Below are 21,010 nucleotides of genomic sequence, written 5' to 3'. Positions count from 1 at the left end.
GAAACAAAGTTCTTGTGGGAATTTCAGTATTCAGCATGACATTTTCAGTAGGTTCCCTCATGGTTCTAGTCAAAGTCACGTTCTCAAAACATTAAGAAGACTTTCCATAAAAACCACAAGAAAACATTATTAATGTTCACAGAACGTTCTAAGAATGTTATTTAAAAACATATACAGTACATTTTTCTTTCGGCGTCAACAAAACTCTCTCTATCCGGGCGGCAGGGTAGCCTAGTGGTTAGAGCGTTGGACTAGTAACCGGAAGGTTGTGAGTTCAAACCCCCGAGCTGACAAGGTACAAATCTGTCGTTCTGCCCCTGAACAGGCAGTTAACCCACTGTTCCCAGGCCGTCATTGAAAATAAGAATTTGTTCTTAACTGACTTGCCTGGTTAAATAAAGGTAAAATAAATAAAAAAAAAATAAAAAAAAATAAAATAAAATAAAATCCTCTATCTTGTTAAATGTGTTCAGGTGTTTTGGCCACGCTCACTAATTGGCCACACCTGATCATAATGAGTGCTGGTTTCCTTTGAAATGGGGTCTGTTTGAATAGCTAAAAAAAACGTGGAACACTAGCTCCATCCTGGTGGGGCAGTGGACTAATTCCATGGATAGAGAACAGAAGATCATAGGTTTGAATCTCACTGGCTCTGCGCCACAATAAAAAAGAAATGTGTTTGCATGATTAATGCATACGCAAATTAATTTCCATGTTTCCGATCTATGCTTGGCGTTCAAAACAGTTAACCTAAGCTAACAGTGTTATTAAAAGTCTTATTGAAACAGATTCCCAGAATGTTATTTAATAATTGAACCTTAAAATAACCCAATGTTTCCCAAACTCGGTCCGGTGAAACCGAAGAGGTGCATGTTTTGGTTTTTGCCCCAGCTCTACACAGCTGATTCAAATAATCAACTCATCATCAAACTTTGACTATTTTAATCAGCTGTGTAGTGCTAGGGCAAAAAACAAAACGTCCACCTCTTGGGGTCCCAAGGACCGTTCTCAGTACATTAATAATATCTCCCAGTAAATCTTTCAGGGAACTATGGTGAAACGTTCTCAGAACCTCCCTGCAACCTAAAAATGTATGTTCCCAGAAAATAAATGTAACTTCCTCTCTCAGAACGTTTAAAAAACATTCTGATTTACCGATCAGAACCAGTGGGAAACCGTTCCCAGAACCAGTGGGAAACCATAAACGTACATCAATTTCCAAGGAACTATCTGGGTCATCAGAATGTGCAATGCACATACAGACACAGTATTAAAAGTCATCATCATTAACTGGATACAGTTATCATTGGGGGGAAAGTGTTGAACTGATTTAATCTTGTTTAAATTGCTCCAACTGTGTATCACTTGACATTTCACGAGAAGCCTACCTAGCCTTGCTTAACAAGCTTACGAAGACACATGACTGTTCAACGATACTGTGAGAATTATGTCGAGGAAAACACATATAGGAAAACAGTGGACTTTTTCTGCCAGATTACGATCCAACAGTCCCAATGACAGAGCTGCCTTTGATATCATCTGCTGTTTCATTTACACATATTCACCCCTAGCTTAGCGTTTACCTGATTTAGCACCGAGTGAAGCGATGCAGAGTTCTCCATTCCCACACATTCCTGTAACATGAGTTAGTCTGAATAGATCTGCAGCTCAGCACTGTGGATCTCCGTGCAGCCCATCTAGTCAGCCATTGTTTCTCGATTCACTTTCCCTGCTACCGTGCATCTGTCGTAAACCTCCACAAGAACTGCAGGAAGCTGGTAAAGAGAGAATGATGGTTCATGTACTGAGGCATGATCGTTCTATAGACTGTGCAGATATGGGATGAAGATCTTTAGCATGTTCAACATCTTTCCCTTTAAGTTTTTAGTGTGAGACAAGGACAGGCCGTACGAACCAGGAAAGGAAAAAGCAGCATGCATTCTGATGAGTTCAGGTGATGAGTTCAGGGGATGAGTTCAGGGCCCGTTGGCAGAGAATGCATACCTGACATTCTGCTCTGTACCTCAGCTGACATTAACGCTGACGGTACTTAAACTCATAGGTATGGCAGGTCACGAGGCCGCCAGGCCCCGGGCACATTGTTAAGGAGGATTAAAAAGGACTAAACAAGTCTGACATATTGAGATGAAGAGTTTAGCGTGATGCAAGAGTTTGATATACAGATGTAGGATCCTAATTTGAGCCAGTTTGCTACAGCAGGAAAATGTGAATTGTTATGTGGATTATAATTCATAGACATTTTTGTAGGGGGTGGTTACTTTTTCGTGAGAGAAAATCAAGTCTGAAATTTCAAAGTGGTAATTACAAACTTCAGAAGCCCTTTTAAACTTCAAATAGACAACAAGTTGCAGGAAAGTTCTCCTGCAACCGAGTGATCAAATTAAGACCCTACACCTGTAAGCATGTTACACTGCTGCTACAGTCATAAGATTGTCTTGGACCAGTAGGAAAGTTTCCAAATGAGGAACAGTCTGGTTGACAGACTGTCAATGATATGTACATCACAGAGCATATACTTTTTGGTACCCCCAAGGTCAACACACACTTCAGGGAGGTGTGTAGGGTCACAGTCAAGGTCGAACACGTGATGGTATTCAGAAAGGTGAATGTTTGTGAGAGCATAAAGCCCATAGCCTGAAGCTGTAGTCTGTAACTAGGATGTTGGCCTTCATTTCCCACCTTTTTAAACCAAAACCTGCATCAAAAAACGTCCCCATTGCCACTGTGAGTGACAGCCTACCTTACAATAATGAGGCTCCACTTTTTCCTGTTTTTATTTGATTTATTTTTTATCTCACCTTTATTTAACCAGGGAGGCCAGTTGAGAACAAGTTCTCAATTACAACTGCGTCCTGGTCAAGATAAAGCAAAGCAGTGCGACAAAAACAACAACACAACAACACATGGGATAAACAAACGTATAGTCAATAACACAATAGAAAAATCTGTATGCAGTGTGTGCAAATGAAGTAAGGAGGTAAGGCAATAAATAGGCCATAGTGGTGAAGTAATTACAATTTAGCAATTAACACTGGAGTGATATATGCGCAGATGAGGATGTGCAAGTAGAAATACTGGTGTGCAAAAGAACAGAAAAATAAAAACAAATATGTGGATGAGATAGGTTGTTGGATGGGCTATTTTCAGATTGGCTGTGTACAGCTGCAGCGATCGGTAAACTGCTCTGACAGCTGATGCTTAAAGTTAGTGAGGGAGTTATAGGTCTCCAACTTCAGTGATTTTTTTGCAATTTGTTCCAGTCATTGGAAGAAGAGAACTGTAAGGAAAGTTGGCCAAAGTAGATGTTGGCTTTGGGGATGATTAACTTGTCAGTCAAAGACAATGCTCAAACCTACCTAACCTAACACTCCAACCTACCCTGAGGGTGGCCATTTTCTGACATGGGAACGAATCTTTCCAAAAGTCTCCTCTTCTGTCAGAGGGTTATTGTCAAAACAAACAGAGCAATGCTTAGGAAACACAGAAGTTAAAGTCCATCCCAGAATTGCCCTGAAGGACCAACAAGGTGAGTAGGGTGACAAAGAACCAGATGGATAGATACAAGCCATTACAGGGATATTACTGGGACGTTACTGGGACGCTACAGGGACGTTACGGGGACGTTACTGGGACGCTACAGGGACGCTACAGGAACGTTACAATGACGTTACGACACTGCAGGGACATTGCAGGGACACTACAGGGATGTTACTGGAACGCTACAGGGACGTTACAGGGAAGTTACAGGAACACTACAGGGACGATACAGGGATGTTACAGGAACGCTACAGGGACGATACAGGGATGTTACAGGAACGCTACATGGATGATACAGGGAAGTTACAGGAACGCTACAGGGACGATACAGGAACGCTACATGGACGATACAGGGACGTTACAGGGACTCTTCAGGGAAGTTACAGGGTCTCTACCGGGACTCTACAGGGATGTTACAGGAACACTACAGGGACTCTACAGGGACGTTACAGGAACACTACAGGGACGATACAGGGATGTTACAGGAACGCTATAGGGACAATACAGGGGAGTTACAGGGACTCTACAGGGATGTTATAGGAACACTACAGGGACGATGCAGGGAAGTTACAGGGACTCTACAGGGACGTTACAGGAACACCACAGGGACGATACAGGGATGTTACAGGAACGCTACAGGGATGTTACAGGGAAGTTACAGGAACGCTACAGGGAAGTTACAGGGATGTTACAGGAACGCTACAGGGACGATACAGGGATGTTACAGGAACGCTACAGGGACCATACAGGGGAGTTACAGGGACTCTACAGGGACGATACAGGAATGTTACAGGAACACTACAGGGATGATACAGGGAAGTTACAGGAACGCTACAGGGACGATACAGGGAAGTGACAGGAATGCTACAGGGACAATACAGGGAAGTTACAGGGACGATACAGGGAAGTTACAGGAACGCTACAGGGACGTTATAGGGATGTTACAGGAACACTACAGGGACGACACAGGGATGTTACAGGAACGCTACAGGGACGATACAGGGAAGTTACAGGGACTCTACAGGGACGTTACAGGAACACTACAGGGATGTTACAGGAACACTACAGGGACGAAACAGGGAAGTTACAGGAACGATACAGAGATGTTGCAGGAACACTACAGGGACGATACAGGGAAGTTACAGGGACACTTCAGGGAAGTTACAGGGACACTACAGGGACTCTACAGGGACATTCTAGGTATGTTCGTCCAAAAATAGGCAAATCTGTATTTAATCAAAATACAATGTACTTTCCATAAAGTTGGTTTGACCAGACCATAGGCCTCCTTCGGAAATGCAAACACACACAAGGACACACACACACACACACACAAACACAAACACACACATACACACACACATACCTTCCTTGCTTACAGTCTGTCTTCCTTTAGTGGCGTCTCGCTAAACACAAACAGCGAACAATACGGCCCGGGCTAATCTCTGATCCTAATCTCTGATCTTCTGATCCAGCAGCCAGCCCAGCTCAGTGCAGCCCAACAAGCTGTTCTCAATCAGGGGAAGGTAGATGGACGAGATGGCTGATGGATCTGATACACTCACTGAAAGGGATGATGGGATTACGCCCAGCCTGTTCCGATTAGGGCCTGCACCCCACTCCCCCCTTCCCCTACCTCTTCAAGTTCATAACCTGATGCACACATTTTCCTCTCATGCCACTTCAACATCTTAATGAGACTAGCATAGCCTTATAAAGCCTGCAGTCTGGACCAAGGAGATTCCCATTCGATCTGACTACCATCTGTTATAAAATAGTCTGTCACAAGGGCCCAAGACGTAGGATCCTTATGAATCATAGCTCAAAGACATAGGGGCAATGGTGGATATATACAGCCGTATTAATATCTCTGGTGAAATGGGGGAGACTGTTGGGAATGTGCCTGGGACTGAGGGCTGGGTTAGGGCCAGCTGACATGAGGAACGGCATTACGGTAAGGCTGGCTGGAGAAAGAGGAATGTTGCAACCTTCAGGTTACTAGTCCAATGCTCTAACCACTAGGTTACCCCTTGACACATTGGAAAGAATTAACAAAGAAACTGAGAAAACTAGTATGCTAGTTGGTCCTAAAAAGACAGTACACAGTGGCAGAATACCTGACCACTGTGACTGACGCAAATTTAAGGAAAGCTTTGACTATGTACAGACTCAGTGAGCATAGCCTTGCTATTGAGAAAGGCCGCCGTAGGCAGACATGGCTCTCAAGAGAAGACAGGCTATGTGCACAATGCCCACAAAATGAGGTGGAAACTGAGCTGCACTTCCTAACCTCCTGCCAAATGTATGACCATATTAGAGACACATGTTTCCCTCAGATTACACAGATCCACAAAGAATTTGAAAACAAACCCAATTCTTTTAACCCCAATATCTACTGGGTGAAATAACACAGTGTGCCATCACATCAGCAAGATGTGTGATCTGTTGCCACAAGAAAAGGGCAACCAGTGAAGAACAAACACCATTGTAAATACCACCCATATTAATTTGAGTTTATATTCCCTTTCGTACCTTAACTATTTGCACATCGGTACAACACTGTATATAGACAAAATATGACATTTGAAATGTCTTCATTCTTTTGGAACTTCTGTGAGTGTAATGTTTATAATTCATTTTTACTGTTTATTTCACTCTTGTTTATTATCTGCGTTACTTGCTTCGGCGAGAGAGAGAGAGAGAGAGAGAGGAGGAAAGAAAGGTTCCCAAACCATAACAAGGATTCTGCCTCTCCCCCCTGCGGTTTCTCCAGAGGGGTTGGGAGTTCAGAAGCCTGCGTTCATGGATCCTCCTGAGAACTTGTCACAATAAACGACATACTTCAGTTTTAAGACATCATACAGCTGGGAAAGACTGTTTCCCTCTCTGTCTCTTTAAAACCCTCAAAACCTCCCACAGTGGTCTTATACAAAGGCAGTTTTTGTGCTACTAGCATGCCATTTAAAGCTCCAGCAAATTTGACATTTCAGCCAATTAGCAAATGTTCTCACCCAGAGTGACTTAAAAGTGCAATTAGGATTAATGTCCTTGCTCAAGGGCACATCAACATATTTTTCAACAAGTCGGCTCGGGGATTAAAGCCAGCAACCTTTTGATTACTGGCCCAATGCCCTTAGCTGCTAGTCTACCTGCCACCCAAATGACTGTGAAAGAGAAACTAAACTGAGTGTGTGTGTGTGCGCGTGTGCTTGTGTGTGTGTATAAAGTTAGGCATTGGGGGAAGCAGGTAGCCTAGTGGTTAGAGCGTTGGACGAGTAAATGAAAGGTTGCAAGATCAAATCCCTGAGCTGACAATGGAAAAATCTGTTGTTCTGCCCCTGAAAAAGGCAGTTAACCCACTGTTTCTAGGCTGTTCTTAACTTGTTCTTAACTGACTTGCCGAGTAAAATAAAAAAGACATTTGAGTGCTGAGTCTCCTAGGGGCACTTACCTGGCACACTTGGCTCTCTCTCAGCTCTCTTCTCGTTTCTCTGTTCACTGCCAGTCAGCCATCTACTCAATGTCAAGTCATATTCAATACTGCCTATCCCTCACACTCATGGCAGGAACTAAACCACTACAATTCCCCATTCGCTCCACTAGTTTGAAAAGGATCCACAAACAATTGAGGTAAAACAGCCACAGACATTCCAGAGGTGTGGGACCACCTACTGTCTCTCAGTGTGAATTTGGTTTATGTCTCTAAATCCCATGGCCAACCTGTAATCATGGCCTAAAGGAGAAATGTTGAGCGGGGTAAGTCAGTGTTTGGGTAATGTTTGGATAGCGTGCTGTGGCAAGGCATTGGGCATGGTGCCAGCTCTTTCCCCACAGGCCAGTGGGCTGAATGGCTGAGTTGACAGGGGCTCTGGCCAGAGCAGGGCTGTTCTTCTCCCTAACAGGCCAATGGGCTGAATGGATGAGTTGACAGGAGCTCTGGCCAGAGCAGGGATGTTCTTCTCCCTAACAGGCCAGTGGGCTGAATAGATGAGTTGACAGGAGCTCTGGCCAGAGCAGGGATGTTCTTCTCCCTAACAGGCCAATGGGCTGAATGGATGAGTTGACAGGGGCTCTGGCCAGAGCAGGGATGTTCTTCTCCCTAACAGGCCAATGGCTCTCTTAGAGGACCCAGCACAGAACAGGCCACAGAGAAAGAGAGAGTAGAGAGCACCCCATAATAAAGGTGACGTAACCTCACCAAAGCCACAAACCAAAACAGACCAGCACAAAGTGGCTGGTGTAGATAGCCAGAATGCTTTATAATACAGTACACAATGATAGCTATGAGAATAAACATTTTGAATAGATAGATCCTTTGCTTGATAAATGAAAGAGGGAAGAAAGTGGATGCTTGCAGTACATTTGTCACGCTGCTTGTAAAGTGTTATTGTACAGGCATATGAGAACGGTAAGTAAATAAACACATCAAACAATCCTGTAAGTGGATCCTCTCACAATAACACATGGTCCATAAAACTGAGTATGCAATATCACTGCTCAAATAAACATTGCTGTGCAAGCCAGGCCAGAAGCAATGATTCACCCCAGTGCAATAAACCCCGTGCAATAAAGACTAGACATTTCACACACACACACTTCCTAGTCCATCATTGTAAATAAGAATTGGTTCTTAACTGGCTTGCCTAGTTAAATAAAGGTTAAAAAAATAATAGTATACTCTAAGATGACCACCATGTCTCCTGTGTTGTAGAAGTTATGGCTAACGGGAACTCCTTCTCTGTGTTGTTTAAGTTATGGTTAACAGGAACTCCTTCTCTGTGTTGTAGAAGTTATGGTTAACAGGAACTCCTTCTCTGTGTTGTAGAAGTTATGGTTAACAGGAACTCCTTCTCTGTGTTGTAGAAGTTATGGCTAACAGGAACTCCTTCTCTGTGTTGTAGAAGTTATGGCTAACAGGAACTCCTTCTCTGTGTTGTAGAAGTTATGGCTAACAGGAACTCCTTCTCTCCGTTGTTTAAGTTATGGCTAACGGGAACTCCTCTGTGTTGTATAAGTTATGGCTAACGAGAACTCCTTCTCTGTGTTGCATAAGTTATGGCTAACGGGAACTCCTTCTCTGTGTTGTATAAGTTATGGCTAACGAGAACTCCTTCTCTGTGTTGCATAAGTTATGGCTAACGGGAACTCCTTCTCTGTGTTGTATAAGTTATGGCTAACAGGAACTCCTTCTCTCAGTTGTTTAAGTTATGGCTAACGGGAACTCCTTCTCTGTGTTGTATAAGTTATGGCTAACGGGAACTCCTTCTCTGTGTTGTATAAGTTATGGCTAACGGGAACTCCTTCTCTGCGTTGTATAAGTTATGGCTAACGGGAACTCCTCTGCGTTGTATAAGTTATGGCTAACGGGAACTCCTTCTCTCCGTTGTATGAATTATGGCTAACGGGAACTCCTTCTCTGTGTTGTATAAGTTATGGCTAACGGGAACTCCTTCTCTGTGTTGTATAAGTTATGGCTAACGGGAACTCCTTCTCTGTGTTGTATAAGTTATGGCTAACGAGAACTCCTTCTCTGTGTTGCATAAGTTATGGCTAACGAGAACTCCTTCTCTGTGTTGTATAAGTTATGGCTAACGGGAACTCCTTCTCTGTGTTGTATAAGTTATGGCTAACGGGAACTCCTTCTCTGTGTTGTATAAGTTATGGCTAACAGGAACTCCTTCTCTCAGTTGTTTAAGTTATGGCTAACGGGAACTCCTTCTCTGTGTTGTATAAGTTATGGCTAACGGGAACTCCTTCTCTGTGTTGTATAAGTTATGGCTAACGGGAACTCCTTCTCTGCGTTGTATAAGTTATGGCTAACGGGAACTCCTCTGCGTTGTATAAGTTATGGCTAACGGGAACTCCTTCTCTCCGTTGTATGAATTATGGCTAACGGGAACTCCTTCTCTGTGTTGTATAAGTTATGGCTAACGGGAACTCCTTCTCTGTGTTGTATAAGTTATGGCTAACGGGAACTCCTTCTCTGTGTTGTATAAGTTATGGCTAACGGGAACTCCTTCTCTGTGTTGTATAAGTTATGGCTAACGGGAACTCCTTCTCTGTGTTGTATAAGTTATGGCTAACGGGAACTCCTTCTCTGTGTTGTATAAGTTATGGCTAACGGGAACTCCTTCTCTGTGTTGTATAAGTTATGGCTAACGAGAACACCTTCTCAGTGTTGTATAAGTTATGGCTAACGGAAACTCCTTCTCTGTGTTGTATAAGTTATGGCTAACGGAAACTCCTTCTCTGTGTTGTATCAGTTATGGCTAACGGGAACTCCTTCTCTGTGTTGTATAAGTTATGGCTAACGGGAACTCCTTCTCTGTGTTGTATAAGTTATGGCTAACGGAAACTCCTTCTCTGTGTTGTATAAGTTATGGCTAACGGGAACTCCTTCTCTGTGTTGTATAAGTTATGGTTAACGGAAACTCCTTCTCTGTGTTGTATCAGTTATGGCTAACGGAAACTCCTTCTCTGTGTTGTATAAGTGTGTGTCTGAGAAAGCAAACCGAGAGGCGCTCGCTCGTCTCATCACTAGACTCTCACAGTGCTCTCCTCAGGGGGCTATGGTGTCTCCATCTAACCATATTACTGAAAGAGCACCCAATACAGATAACACTCCAAAACTAAAGGATGCACAAATCCACTGTCTTCTACTAGGGAGCCAGACGAGATATCAAGGAGTTAAGAATTCAAAGATTTTAAATATATTTTTGAAGACACTGAGCTGTGGGCAGAGTAAACTGACGCTGGTGAACAGTTATCCAGTTTCCAGTGCCACAGGCTGAGGGACAGTGTGCTGTGAGAAGGGCTCTACTGTCAACCTCAGAACTACAGGCTCATCACCAGGCAACACTCAATACACACTATATAGTAGTGTGTGGTAATATTTGTGGTTAAAGGAATGTTTTAGTCCGTTCTCTTCATATGAAGAGGTCACGAGGGTTAATATTTAGTTTTGCTCTGAGTTCTGAGATTAAAGTTGAGGTTACAGGAGTTCTGTGTTTCTATGAATCTTCTGAAACTCTCTTATAGATGACGAAACTCTCCCCTTAGCGGTTCACCACTCAAGGGACTGTATATTTATTATTGGTTGAGTGTTTGAGACGTTCTGTTAAGCAAATAATGTGTGCTACGTCTGTTTAACAGTTGCTGTTTTTCCAACCCTTCATGAGCCCTACACACTTAACACACTCTAAAATACAAAAGGTCACAGAAAGTGTCTGTTTCATTTGAAGATGGAGAAAGGAGCAGCATGCAAAGAGAAATGCATACATGTTTATTTCATTTCACAGCCAGAACAACAGATCACGTACCCTCAGTAAATCTTTTCAGCACTGACATTTTTCTTGTGATTGTGAAAAGACATGTTTTATCTTTTTTACTAAGTAGAATATGTTTAATACCATTATCATGATCAATTATGTATACAACATAGGCTAATAGCCTGCAATATAAACAAAAATTGAGGTCCTTAAATAAAACAAATGTTTTATCAATGTTTAATCAATCAACAGCATTTGTCGACCTTGCCTAATTGATCACGCAGGCTTTAAACAGTGGAATCTACACCATGGTCAATACAATATGAAAAATGGGTGATGGTTACTATTATATTCTTCTATTTCATTTCATGTAAAAAAAAAATAATAATAAAAAATACAAATAAAAGTTGCAGAAGATGGATAATGCTACATATTCACCACCATCTAAATTTACCCCCACAACCGTGACACCGTTTATGACTGCTGAATTTGCACTGTAGTGAACTAGACCGCAGCGCTTCAAAATGGTCAAGCAGCGCTTTAAAATGGTCAAGTAGCGTGCCTGTAGGCTACCACGTTACGCACAGTGCGCTTTTATTATAGCGCAGCAGGTGTCCGTTCTGCGAATTTTCTGCGAAATGTCACTCATAGATACACGAGGACAATAGTTTAATAGTCCTACACTTTAACGTGTTGATTGTATTAACATTGATTGTATAATGTATTAACATAAGAATAAACAAGCCAAACAGGAAATATTTCAAAAATCGACATTACCTTTTCTTGTCCTTATCGGCAGTCATGTTTTCTTTTGCAAAGTTTAGTAACAATTGGAATTTCCCCGAAAGTCCGACTCAGTCCACTTTCTCAACAATTTTAAAGCAACATAAGACGCACACAGTGAAACTTATTGAAAGTCAAATTGAGAAAATGTAATGCTCTTTACGCACAGTCCATTTCATAAACAAGTTGTCCTTCAGAAGCAGTTGGCAGCTGTACAGTCTCAGAACACTGCCAAGGATTGTACAGCCTATTTATTCACCGATTAACAAAAGGTACAATACACAGGCTTTAGCCTACAAATAATTCACAAGTTGGATAATGTCGGGTCTGCCGTCAAAGTTTCCTTAGTCTGCTCAAACTTCTATTCCCGTTCCACCGTACTCTCTCTCTCTTACCCTCAGCTGGACCGATGACAGTCGCTCAGTCAATCTGACCAGTGATTGGTGAAAATGCTGTGTAGAACCGCCTTAAATAACCCAACCCCCTACACTGATTGTTTCGAAGTTTTATACTGTCACTGGTAGGTCTACACCTTTGAGTCGACTTGCCCTGTACATTCTGTTGTGTAGGTACATGTCAGTGATGAACTTATTGGCCTTGCATAGTGCAGATAAGTATGTCATCCTCCGATCATTTTATTTGTTTATGTGCTAGTGAAGTGATGGAAACAGAAAAACACATGCCTGTCATAAATGCCAGCCAGTTGGGGCCAGTTGGGACATTCAAAGTCCACACTAGTCTCTGCTGTCTTTAAATATGGTTCTACTAAAAAATAATTTCCTGAAGAAATAACTGTTTTAGTCAATGGCTGAGATAACATTGCCTGTTTACCCATTCCGAAATGTTGAGGAAGATGTTTGTTTTTTATTTATTTTTACATTTTAGATGTGATATACATACAGTCTTGTCCATAACTGATGAGTAAAACATACTGTAAAATATATTGTATGGGAGAGAGGAGGGAGAGAGAGAGAGTCAACAGACAGACAGAGGTGGGAGAGAGAAGGGAAAGAGAGGAGGGAGAGGGAGCGGGAGATGAGAGGAAGGGGAGGGGAGGCAGGGAAAAAAGGAGGGAGAGAGAATGGAGGGGTACAGGAGGGAGAGAGAGAAGGGGAAGATAGGAGGGCAAGGGGGAGAGCTGAGAGGAGTGGGAGGGAAAGTAGAAGGAAGAGAGAATGGGAGAAGGAGGGGGGAGAGGGAGAGGGGAGAGAGTGACGGAGAGGGTGTGAAAGGGTGGAGGGGTTGGAGGAGGTTGGGGAGAGGATGGGAGTGGGGGTGGAAGGGGGAGAGGGTGAAAGAGGGGAAGGGAGAGCGACAGACAGAAAATGAGATAAACAAGAAAAACATCAACCCTGTGACACTCATCTATTCCAATCGACTGAAATGTATTGATAAAAACGTCAGCTGCTGTGACGTTTCACCTTTCTTCAGGCTGTTAATGGGCTGCACAGGCATCTGATTGGTCAAAAGACCAAAGAGTGAAGAAAATATCAGAATTGGGCTGCCTGTCTAAACAGCTTTGTGATTCAAATGATTTACCTCAAGGATTAAACAAGTAAACTGAAGGTTCACTGAGATGAGGGCAGTAGGTAGCCTATCGGTTAAGAGTGTTGGGCCAGTAACCAAAAGGTCACTAGTTCAAATCACTGAGCTGACTAATGAAAAATCTGTTGATAGGCCCTTGAGCAAGGCACTTAACCCTAATTGCTGTGGATAAGAGTGTCTGCTAAATTACTAAAATGTGAAAATTGTTAGGTCACTATGAACCATTATAACTAATATATAAACTGCCATCCTTCTCAAACATATTTGCTGAAAAAAGAAGGAAGGGAAGCGATGCTAGGATACAGAACAGTAGATCAATGTAGATAGAAGGTGCTGTTTGGTAAAGGAGTCTCAGCTTACTGTTGAGAGTTAGAATAATAGAATACACAAGGTGCAACTTCAAAATGTGGTTTTGCATTACCAGTCACTCAATTAGCCCATTTTTAGATTGGTAAATTAGTCTAACCGCAGCTATCAAAACTTGTAGTAAGCAACCAGGCTGGGTTCCATTGATCATCAGTTTTTCATGTTAAAAACTGCCAACATTTCTCTTCGCCCCATGGCAAAATGAGTAGAATTGCATGAAATGAACTTCACAACTTTGGATGTGGGTACGCAGACCCATGAACAACTGCGGCCTCTCATGAGGAGTTCTGTTTTATTGTGGCCCCCACCCCCATCAAAGGTGCCCATCCCTGGTCTAAATATTCAGTTTCCATGACACTAGTGTGGAATGCAACATTTGCTTTGAAAGGGAAGAATACCCAAATGTGGCAACATCAGTCAATGATTAATGGCACATCGTGTTATCATTTTAACCATGTGTATCTCAGAGTACATTCCAACAGTGGTCACTTATGGACACTGTACAGTACTCTATATACACTCAACCCAATCAAATCAAATCAAATCAAATCAAATGTATTTATATAGCCCTTCGTACATCAGCTGATATCTCAAAGTGCTGTACAGAAACCCAGCCTAAAACCCCAAACAGCAAGCAATGCAGGTGTAGAAGCACGGTGGCTAGGAAAAACTCCCTAGAAAGGCCAAAACCTAGGAAGAAACCTAGAGAGGAACCAGGCTATGTGGGGTGGCCAGTCCTCCTCTGGCTGTGCCAGGTGGAGATTATAACAGAACATGGCCAAGATGTTCAAATGTTCGTAAATGACCAGCATGGTCGAATAATAATAAGGCAGAACAGTTGAAACTGGAGCAGCAGCACAGCCAGGTGGACTGGGGACAGCAAGGAGTCATCATGTCAGGTAGTCCTGGGGCATGGTCCTAGGGCTCAGGTCCTCCGAGAGAGAGAAAGAGAGAAGGAGAGAATTAGAGAGAGCATATGTGGGATGGCCAGTCCTCTTCTGGCTGTGCCGGGTGGAGATTATAACAGAACATGGCCAAGATGTTCAAATGTTCATAAATGACCAGCATGGTCGAATAATAATAAGGCAGAACAGTTGAAACTGGAGCAGCAGCACAGCCAGGTGGACTGGGGACAGCAAGGAGTCATCATGTCAGGTAGTCCTGGGGCATGGTCCTAGGGCTCAGGTCCTCCGAGAGAGAGAAAGAGAGAAGGAGAGAATTAGAGAACGCACACTTAGATTCACACAGGACACCAAATAGGACAGGAGAAGTACTCCAGATATAACAAACTGACCCTAGCCCCCCGACACATAAACTACTGCAGCATAAATACTAGAGGCTGAGACAGGAGGGGTCAGGAGACACTGTGGCCCACTCCGAGGACACCCCCGGACAGGGCCAAACAGGAAGGATATAACCCAATCTGGCAATGTAAACAGTGTTTCATAGAGAGCTTTTTGACCTTTATTTTAGCAGAGACCTGGGTCTCTTTTGCATACATTTGTATTATCACTGAACAAAAATTAGCCCTAAAACAAGCAAATCCACTCTTTAATTTGACATCATTATATTTAATAAGTTCCAAAAACCAACAGTACACATTCACATCCTTTTGGCACACAGCCAAAATGCTTACAATTACATACAGTAATGAATGCCAAAGGACTTCAAAATAAAACAGCCAGGTGACAAACTGTACATAGAAAGCTTCACAATACAGAAACCAGAAATCCAATACTATTGTCCAGATTCCCAGACCCAGAATCAGTGTCGTCCTGGATTAAAAAGACATTCCAATAGATATTCTTAAATGAGCATGCTTTTATTACAGAAGTAGTCTCCATTAGGAAACCCTACATGTACAGAGGTACATACAGTAATATGATGCATGTGGCCCACCGCTGTGTCTTTTATTCTACTGTATGTAACAAACACATAATATTTCGCCAGATGTACTTCTTCAACAATGTACATTGTACTCATTCATCTGCTTCACTGGCCTTACAACAGACAAATTAGTTTCCTATGAGTTTTTTTTCTTCCTTTACAAACAGTTTAAAAAGTACACAATAAAAGGACCATAGAAAGTTGGAGTTAAGGATTTGGCTTGGAGCATTTTGGACCTCTAGGGACACCGTCCGTATGGGTCGGAGTAGGACGTGCGTCTGCCATCTTACAAAACAAAACACAAATGTCCTCTCTTTAACACTGTTCTCATGTTGGGGGTCATGTGATTAATTGACATAGGTGCAGCTGTGTCAAAGGTGTGGTTGCTTTGGGTGTATGAGCGGCCTTCATGCAGTGGTGTGTGTGGGGCAGGGGCATCAGTATTGCTTTGGGTGTATGAGCGGCCTTCATGCAGTGGTGTGTGTGGGGCAGGGGCATCAGTATTGCTTTGGGTGTATGAGCGGCCTTCATGCAGTGGTGTGTGTGGGGCAGGGGCATCAGTATTGCTTTGGGTGTATGAGCGGCCTTCATGCAGTGGTGTGTGTGGGGCAGGGGCATCAGTATTGCTTTGGGTGTATGAGCTGCCTTCATGCAGTGGTGTGTGTGGAGCAGGGGCATCAGTATTGCTTTGGGTGTATGAGCGGCCTTCATGCAGTGGTGTGTGTGGAGCAGGGGCATCAGTATTGCTTTGGGTGTATGAGCGGCCTTCATGCAGTGGTGTGTGTGGAGCAGGGGCATCAGTATTGCTTTGGGTGTATGAGCGGCCTTCATGCAGTGGTGTGTGTGGAGCAGGGGCATCAGTATTGCTTTGACAGTTGATTCCATGATACCGTCACCTATTAACGCTGCTACAACCACTGTTGCTACAGTTACTCCTGCTCCCCATAGCAGAGTAGCTACTACTAGCACTAGCACTGTTATACATGCTACTAATAATACTACAATAACTACTACTACTACTACTACAATAACAACTGCTACTGCTACTTCTACAGTAGTCATACTATCACTACTACACTACCTCTTCAATTGCAAATAGTCCTACTGTTATGAATCCAACATTTGAAAGTTACTTTCAAGTTTCTACTCTAAAATGGAATGTACAACTTGCAATATCATAACAAACCAACATTGTTCTTTTTGTGTTCTACTGACAGAATATGACAGTAGATTTGACTTTACCTTGATTTGGTGTAGGCTTACAATATCACATACATCTTATATATCTTGTATCTTATATATCTTGTATCTTGGCCAGAGAGTTATTTGGCTTGAATGCAATAAGAAGGTCGATGGTTTCTATAAGCTTAATGAATCCAATAGATTTACTACCTTTGGTAATATTAATGTTCTAAAGAGATATGCTACAGGAAATGTGGACCTTTTTTAAAAGAGATATGCTACAGGAAATGTTGACCTTTTTTTTAAAGAGATATGCTACAGGAAATGTTGACCTTATTTAAAAAGAGATGCTGTAGGAAATGTTGACCTTTTTTAAAGAGATATGCTACAGGAAATGTTGACTTTTTAAAGAGATATGCTACATGAAATGTTTACTTTTTAAAGAGATATGCTATAGGAAATGTTGACCTTATTTAAAAAGAGATGCTGTAGGAAATGTTGACTTTTTAAAGAGATATGCTACATGAAATGTTTACTTTTTAAAGAGATATGCTATAGGAAATGTTGACCTTATTTAAAAAGAGATGCTGTAGGAAATGTTGACCTTTTTTAAAGAGATGCTACAGGAAATGTTGACTTTTTAAAGAGATATGCTATAGGAAATGTTGACCTTTTTTAAAAGAGATATGCTACAGGAAATGTTGACCTTTTTAAAGAAGTATGCTATAGAAAATGTTTACATTTTTAAAGAGATATGCTATAGGAAATGTCAACCTTTCTTCAAAAGAGTTGAGAGAGGGCAGGGAGAGGGGTGGTGAGGTGGTTTGATGGAACACTCTGAAGGAAGCACATAGACATGGCTATCAATGGGGTTAACGACAGGCAAATGAAAACAGCCATGCATACACTGTCAAAACCATACAGAACAACAGCAAAGAGTCAGTGGGAGGATGAACAGCGAAGACACCTGGCAAGAAAGCAAAGGAAACCAAAAACAGACAGACAGACATAGAATATTGCACATGGACATTGTCACTTTTTCATATTCTAGTAATACACAATAACATCATATGCATAACCATGCAATAGATGATACCTCTATTTCTCCAAGAAGTCCACAGGCTTCTATATGCAAGGTGGTCTGTACAGAGGGAAAGACATGGCTATCTGGTGATGCCTTCCCTCACATGATTGTGAGTCTTGTTGCATAGCAGGGAAATCCAGGATTTCAGACACTGAGCAACAAGACAATCCAGTAAAATCACGACAAAATAAAACACACAATAAAATAAAACACACAATGAAATAAAACACACAATAAAATAAAACACAATGAAATAAAACACACAATAAAATAAAACACACAATAAAATAAAACACACAATGAAATAAAACACAAGAAAATAAAACAGACACAATGAAATGTTAAATCTTCAAGAGGGCCCTTCTCATGCACACGCACAAACAGACTCACACAAACTAGCGTACGTGCAGTATACTTACTGACACACACACACGCACACGCACACACATACACACAAACAGACCCGATACATTCAGTTGCATCCCCACCATCACTCATGCATACAAGCACATTTGTCCACATTGAAACCCATGACATTCATTTGGAATACATGAAGCTAGACTACCATAACACTGTGGGCATATCTACAACATGTAACTGATCTGCAGCTACACACAATGGGCATTTGATGTACTGTACATGGACTTGTTCTAATTCTGCCGTCGTTTTGATCTTGAGGAAACTTTGAAACAGGCTTCTCTTTTTTATTGACACTGTGAACCAATTGGTTTTAGCTTTTTTAAATACAATCATTGGTTCTATGGATTCGTTTTTTTTTTTGCATTTAAACATGGCAGAGGAGGACATTCTAGTGCATCCAGTTTAAACATGGCAGAGGAGGAGGACATTCTAGTACATCCAGTTTAAACATGGCAGAGGTGGAGGACATTCTAGTACATCCAGTTTAAACATGGCAGAGAAGGAGGTCATTCTAGTACATCCAGTTTAAACATGGCAGAGAAGGAGGACATTCTAGTACAATGAGAAATGTACAGGACAGTTTAAGAAATTACAGATTAATTTAATAACATAATTATTTCAGTATCATATACTCACTGAGGAACTAGGATGGTTGACGAAACAGTTGAAAGTCTGACCTATTGTAAGGAGACCATGTCGAACAAGACCCCTGCCCAAAGCACACATAACCCCTGACCTTTAAATCCTTATATAGACAAAAAGTTGACACCGTCACATAAACATTCCCTGTACATTTCATAGTCCACTGGAAAGGGCCTTGTGACAATCTGTGGCAGGACTGTGAGGAGCTTTCATCACTGTTATCAGCCCGGTCCAGTGGGGCAAGGGCCAGGCTATATTCAGTGTCAGGGGGCCAATCCTAGGGCCACCCTCCACCACAAAGAGTGTGGTTTGATCCACCACTCTGATCTGGACCAGCCAATAGGACCTTGATAATAAAGCAGATGGGCTTCCTATCTGACCTACTCTTGAATTACATTGGTTTGTAACTTAGAAAGCATGCACGGATGGACAGACAGACATACAGACAGATACTGGTAGAGCGCTGTAGATGCTCTGGTTTAGGTTTTGAAGTTGGTACTAATCTGAGGCCCTAATGGCCGGAGTTTTATATGAGTGTGTGAAAGTAATAATTTACTCTGTGTGTATTTTATAATTCTGTATGGGAGAAAATACATGGGTTTGCATGTATGTATGTATGTATGTTTGTATGTGTGTTCTTAAATTTGTGTGTATGTCAGTGTTCCTGCATGTATGTGTGTCTATACGTGTTTGTTTGTGTGTGTGTGTGTGTGTGTGTTGGTGTGTGTGTGTGTGTTGGTGTGTGTGCAGGCCTTAGGACAGATTCTCCTCCCCTCCAAAGTAGGAGAAACCCTTGAACTCATCTTGGTTGATCTGCTTAATAATGGCGTCTTCTACAGGGGTGAGGACAGAGTCTCCTCCCCTCCAAAGTAGGAGAAACCCTTGAACTCGTCTTGGTTGATCTGCTTAATAATGGCGTCTTCTACAGGGGTGAGGACAGGCTCCTCGCGAGTGAAGTCCTGGTCAAAGTTGTTCACGTCCCTTTTGGTTTTCTGTACAGGAGCAGGAAGGAAGGAAGGAAGGAAGGAAAAAGGAAGGAAGGAAGGAAGGAAGGAAGGAAGGAAGGAAGGAAGGAAGGAAGGAAGGAAGGAAGAGTGAGAGTCAGATAGTACAGGATGATGACTGCCAAATAATTAGACCTTATTTGATAAAGTAATGATAAAACAAGGCTGATTAACATATAGATTTGGATGGAGTGATCACGTTGTGTGATTCGTTGAGGTGCTCATCGTCCCCTCTCTGTGTGAATGGAAACAGGACATATCCCTTCCCCTCACACTCCATTAGGTATTTCATAGTACCCCATGCCCAGCAGGTATCTAGCTATACAGTACATTTACATTTGTGTCATTCAGCAGACACTCTTATCCAGAGCGACTTACAGTTAGTGCATTCTTCAGATAGTTAGATGGGACAACCACATACACTACATGACCAAAAGTATGTGGACACCTGCTCGTCGAACATCTCATAACAAACTCATGGGCATTAATATGGAGTTGGTCCCCCCTTTACTGCTACAACAGCCTCCACTCTTCTGGGAAGGCTTTCCACTAGATGTTGGAACATTGCTGCGGGGACATGCTTCCATTCTGCCACAACAGCATGTTGGGCCACAACAGCGGGCACTGATGTTGGGCGATTAGGCCTGGCTCGCAGTTAGCATTCTAATTCATCCCAAAGTTGTTCGATGGGGTTGAGGTCAAGTTCTTCCACACCGATTTCAATAAACCATTTCTATATTGACCTTGCTTTGTGCACGGGGGCATTGTCATGCTGAAACAATAAAGAGCCTTCCCCAAACTGTGGCCACAAAGTTGGAAGCACAGAATCGTCTAGAATGTCATTGTATGCTGTAACATTAAGATTTCCCTTCACTGTAACTAAGTGGCCTAGCCCGAACCATGAAAAACAGCCCCAGACCATTATTCCTCCTCCACCAAACATCACAGTTTGCACTATGCATTGGGACAGGTAGCATTCTCCTGGCATCTGCTAAACCCAGATGTGTGATTCATCACTCCAGAAAACGTGTTTCCACTGCTCCAGAGTCCAATGGCGGCGAGCTTTACACAACACCAGACGTCGCTTGGCATTGCGCATGCTGATCTTAAGCTTGTGTGTGGCTGCTCGGCAATGGAAACTTCTGATGAACAGTTCTTGTGCTGACGTTGCCACATTGAAAGAAACTGAGCTCTCCAGTAAGGCCATTCTACTGCCAATGTATGTCTATGGAGATTGCATGGCTGTGTTCTCAATTTTATAGACCTGTCAG

The 21,010-nt window shown here is 42.4% G+C and overlaps 2 protein-coding genes across 4 annotated transcripts in view; both read right to left on the bottom strand.

Moving 5' to 3' along the window:
• Positions 1–12,193, bottom strand: part of LOC110503001 (endothelial PAS domain-containing protein 1) — a 93,440-nt gene extending 81,247 nt beyond the window's left edge. The window contains exon 1 of one of the 2 annotated variants that reach the window (XM_036960864.2): positions 11,604–12,193. In XM_036960864.2, coding sequence (XP_036816759.1) covers positions 11,604–11,629 — 26 coding nt within the window. In that variant the 5' untranslated portion in view covers positions 11,630–12,193. The remainder of the gene's footprint in view (positions 1–11,603) is intronic. The other variant, XM_036960863.2, reaches the window with a different exon arrangement.
• A 2,882-nt stretch (positions 12,194–15,075) lies between these two features.
• The window catches only part of LOC110503000 (protein kinase C epsilon type), a 276,309-nt gene continuing 270,374 nt past the window's right edge, over positions 15,076–21,010 (bottom strand). For both annotated transcript variants that reach the window (XM_036960862.2, XM_090217548.1), the window contains one exon: positions 15,076–19,727. In XM_036960862.2, the coding sequence (XP_036816757.1) occupies positions 19,569–19,727 (159 nt within the window). In that variant the 3' untranslated portion in view covers positions 15,076–19,568. The remainder of the gene's footprint in view (positions 19,728–21,010) is intronic.

Source organism: Oncorhynchus mykiss, chromosome 23 (assembly GCF_057628025.1).
Source record: "Oncorhynchus mykiss isolate SJ-2025 chromosome 23, ASM5762802v1, whole genome shotgun sequence".
In the NCBI taxonomy this organism is placed as follows: domain Eukaryota; kingdom Metazoa; phylum Chordata; class Actinopteri; order Salmoniformes; family Salmonidae; genus Oncorhynchus; species Oncorhynchus mykiss.
The sequence above is the reverse complement of the archived record's forward strand: the minus strand, read 5'-3'. Positions and strand labels throughout refer to the sequence as shown.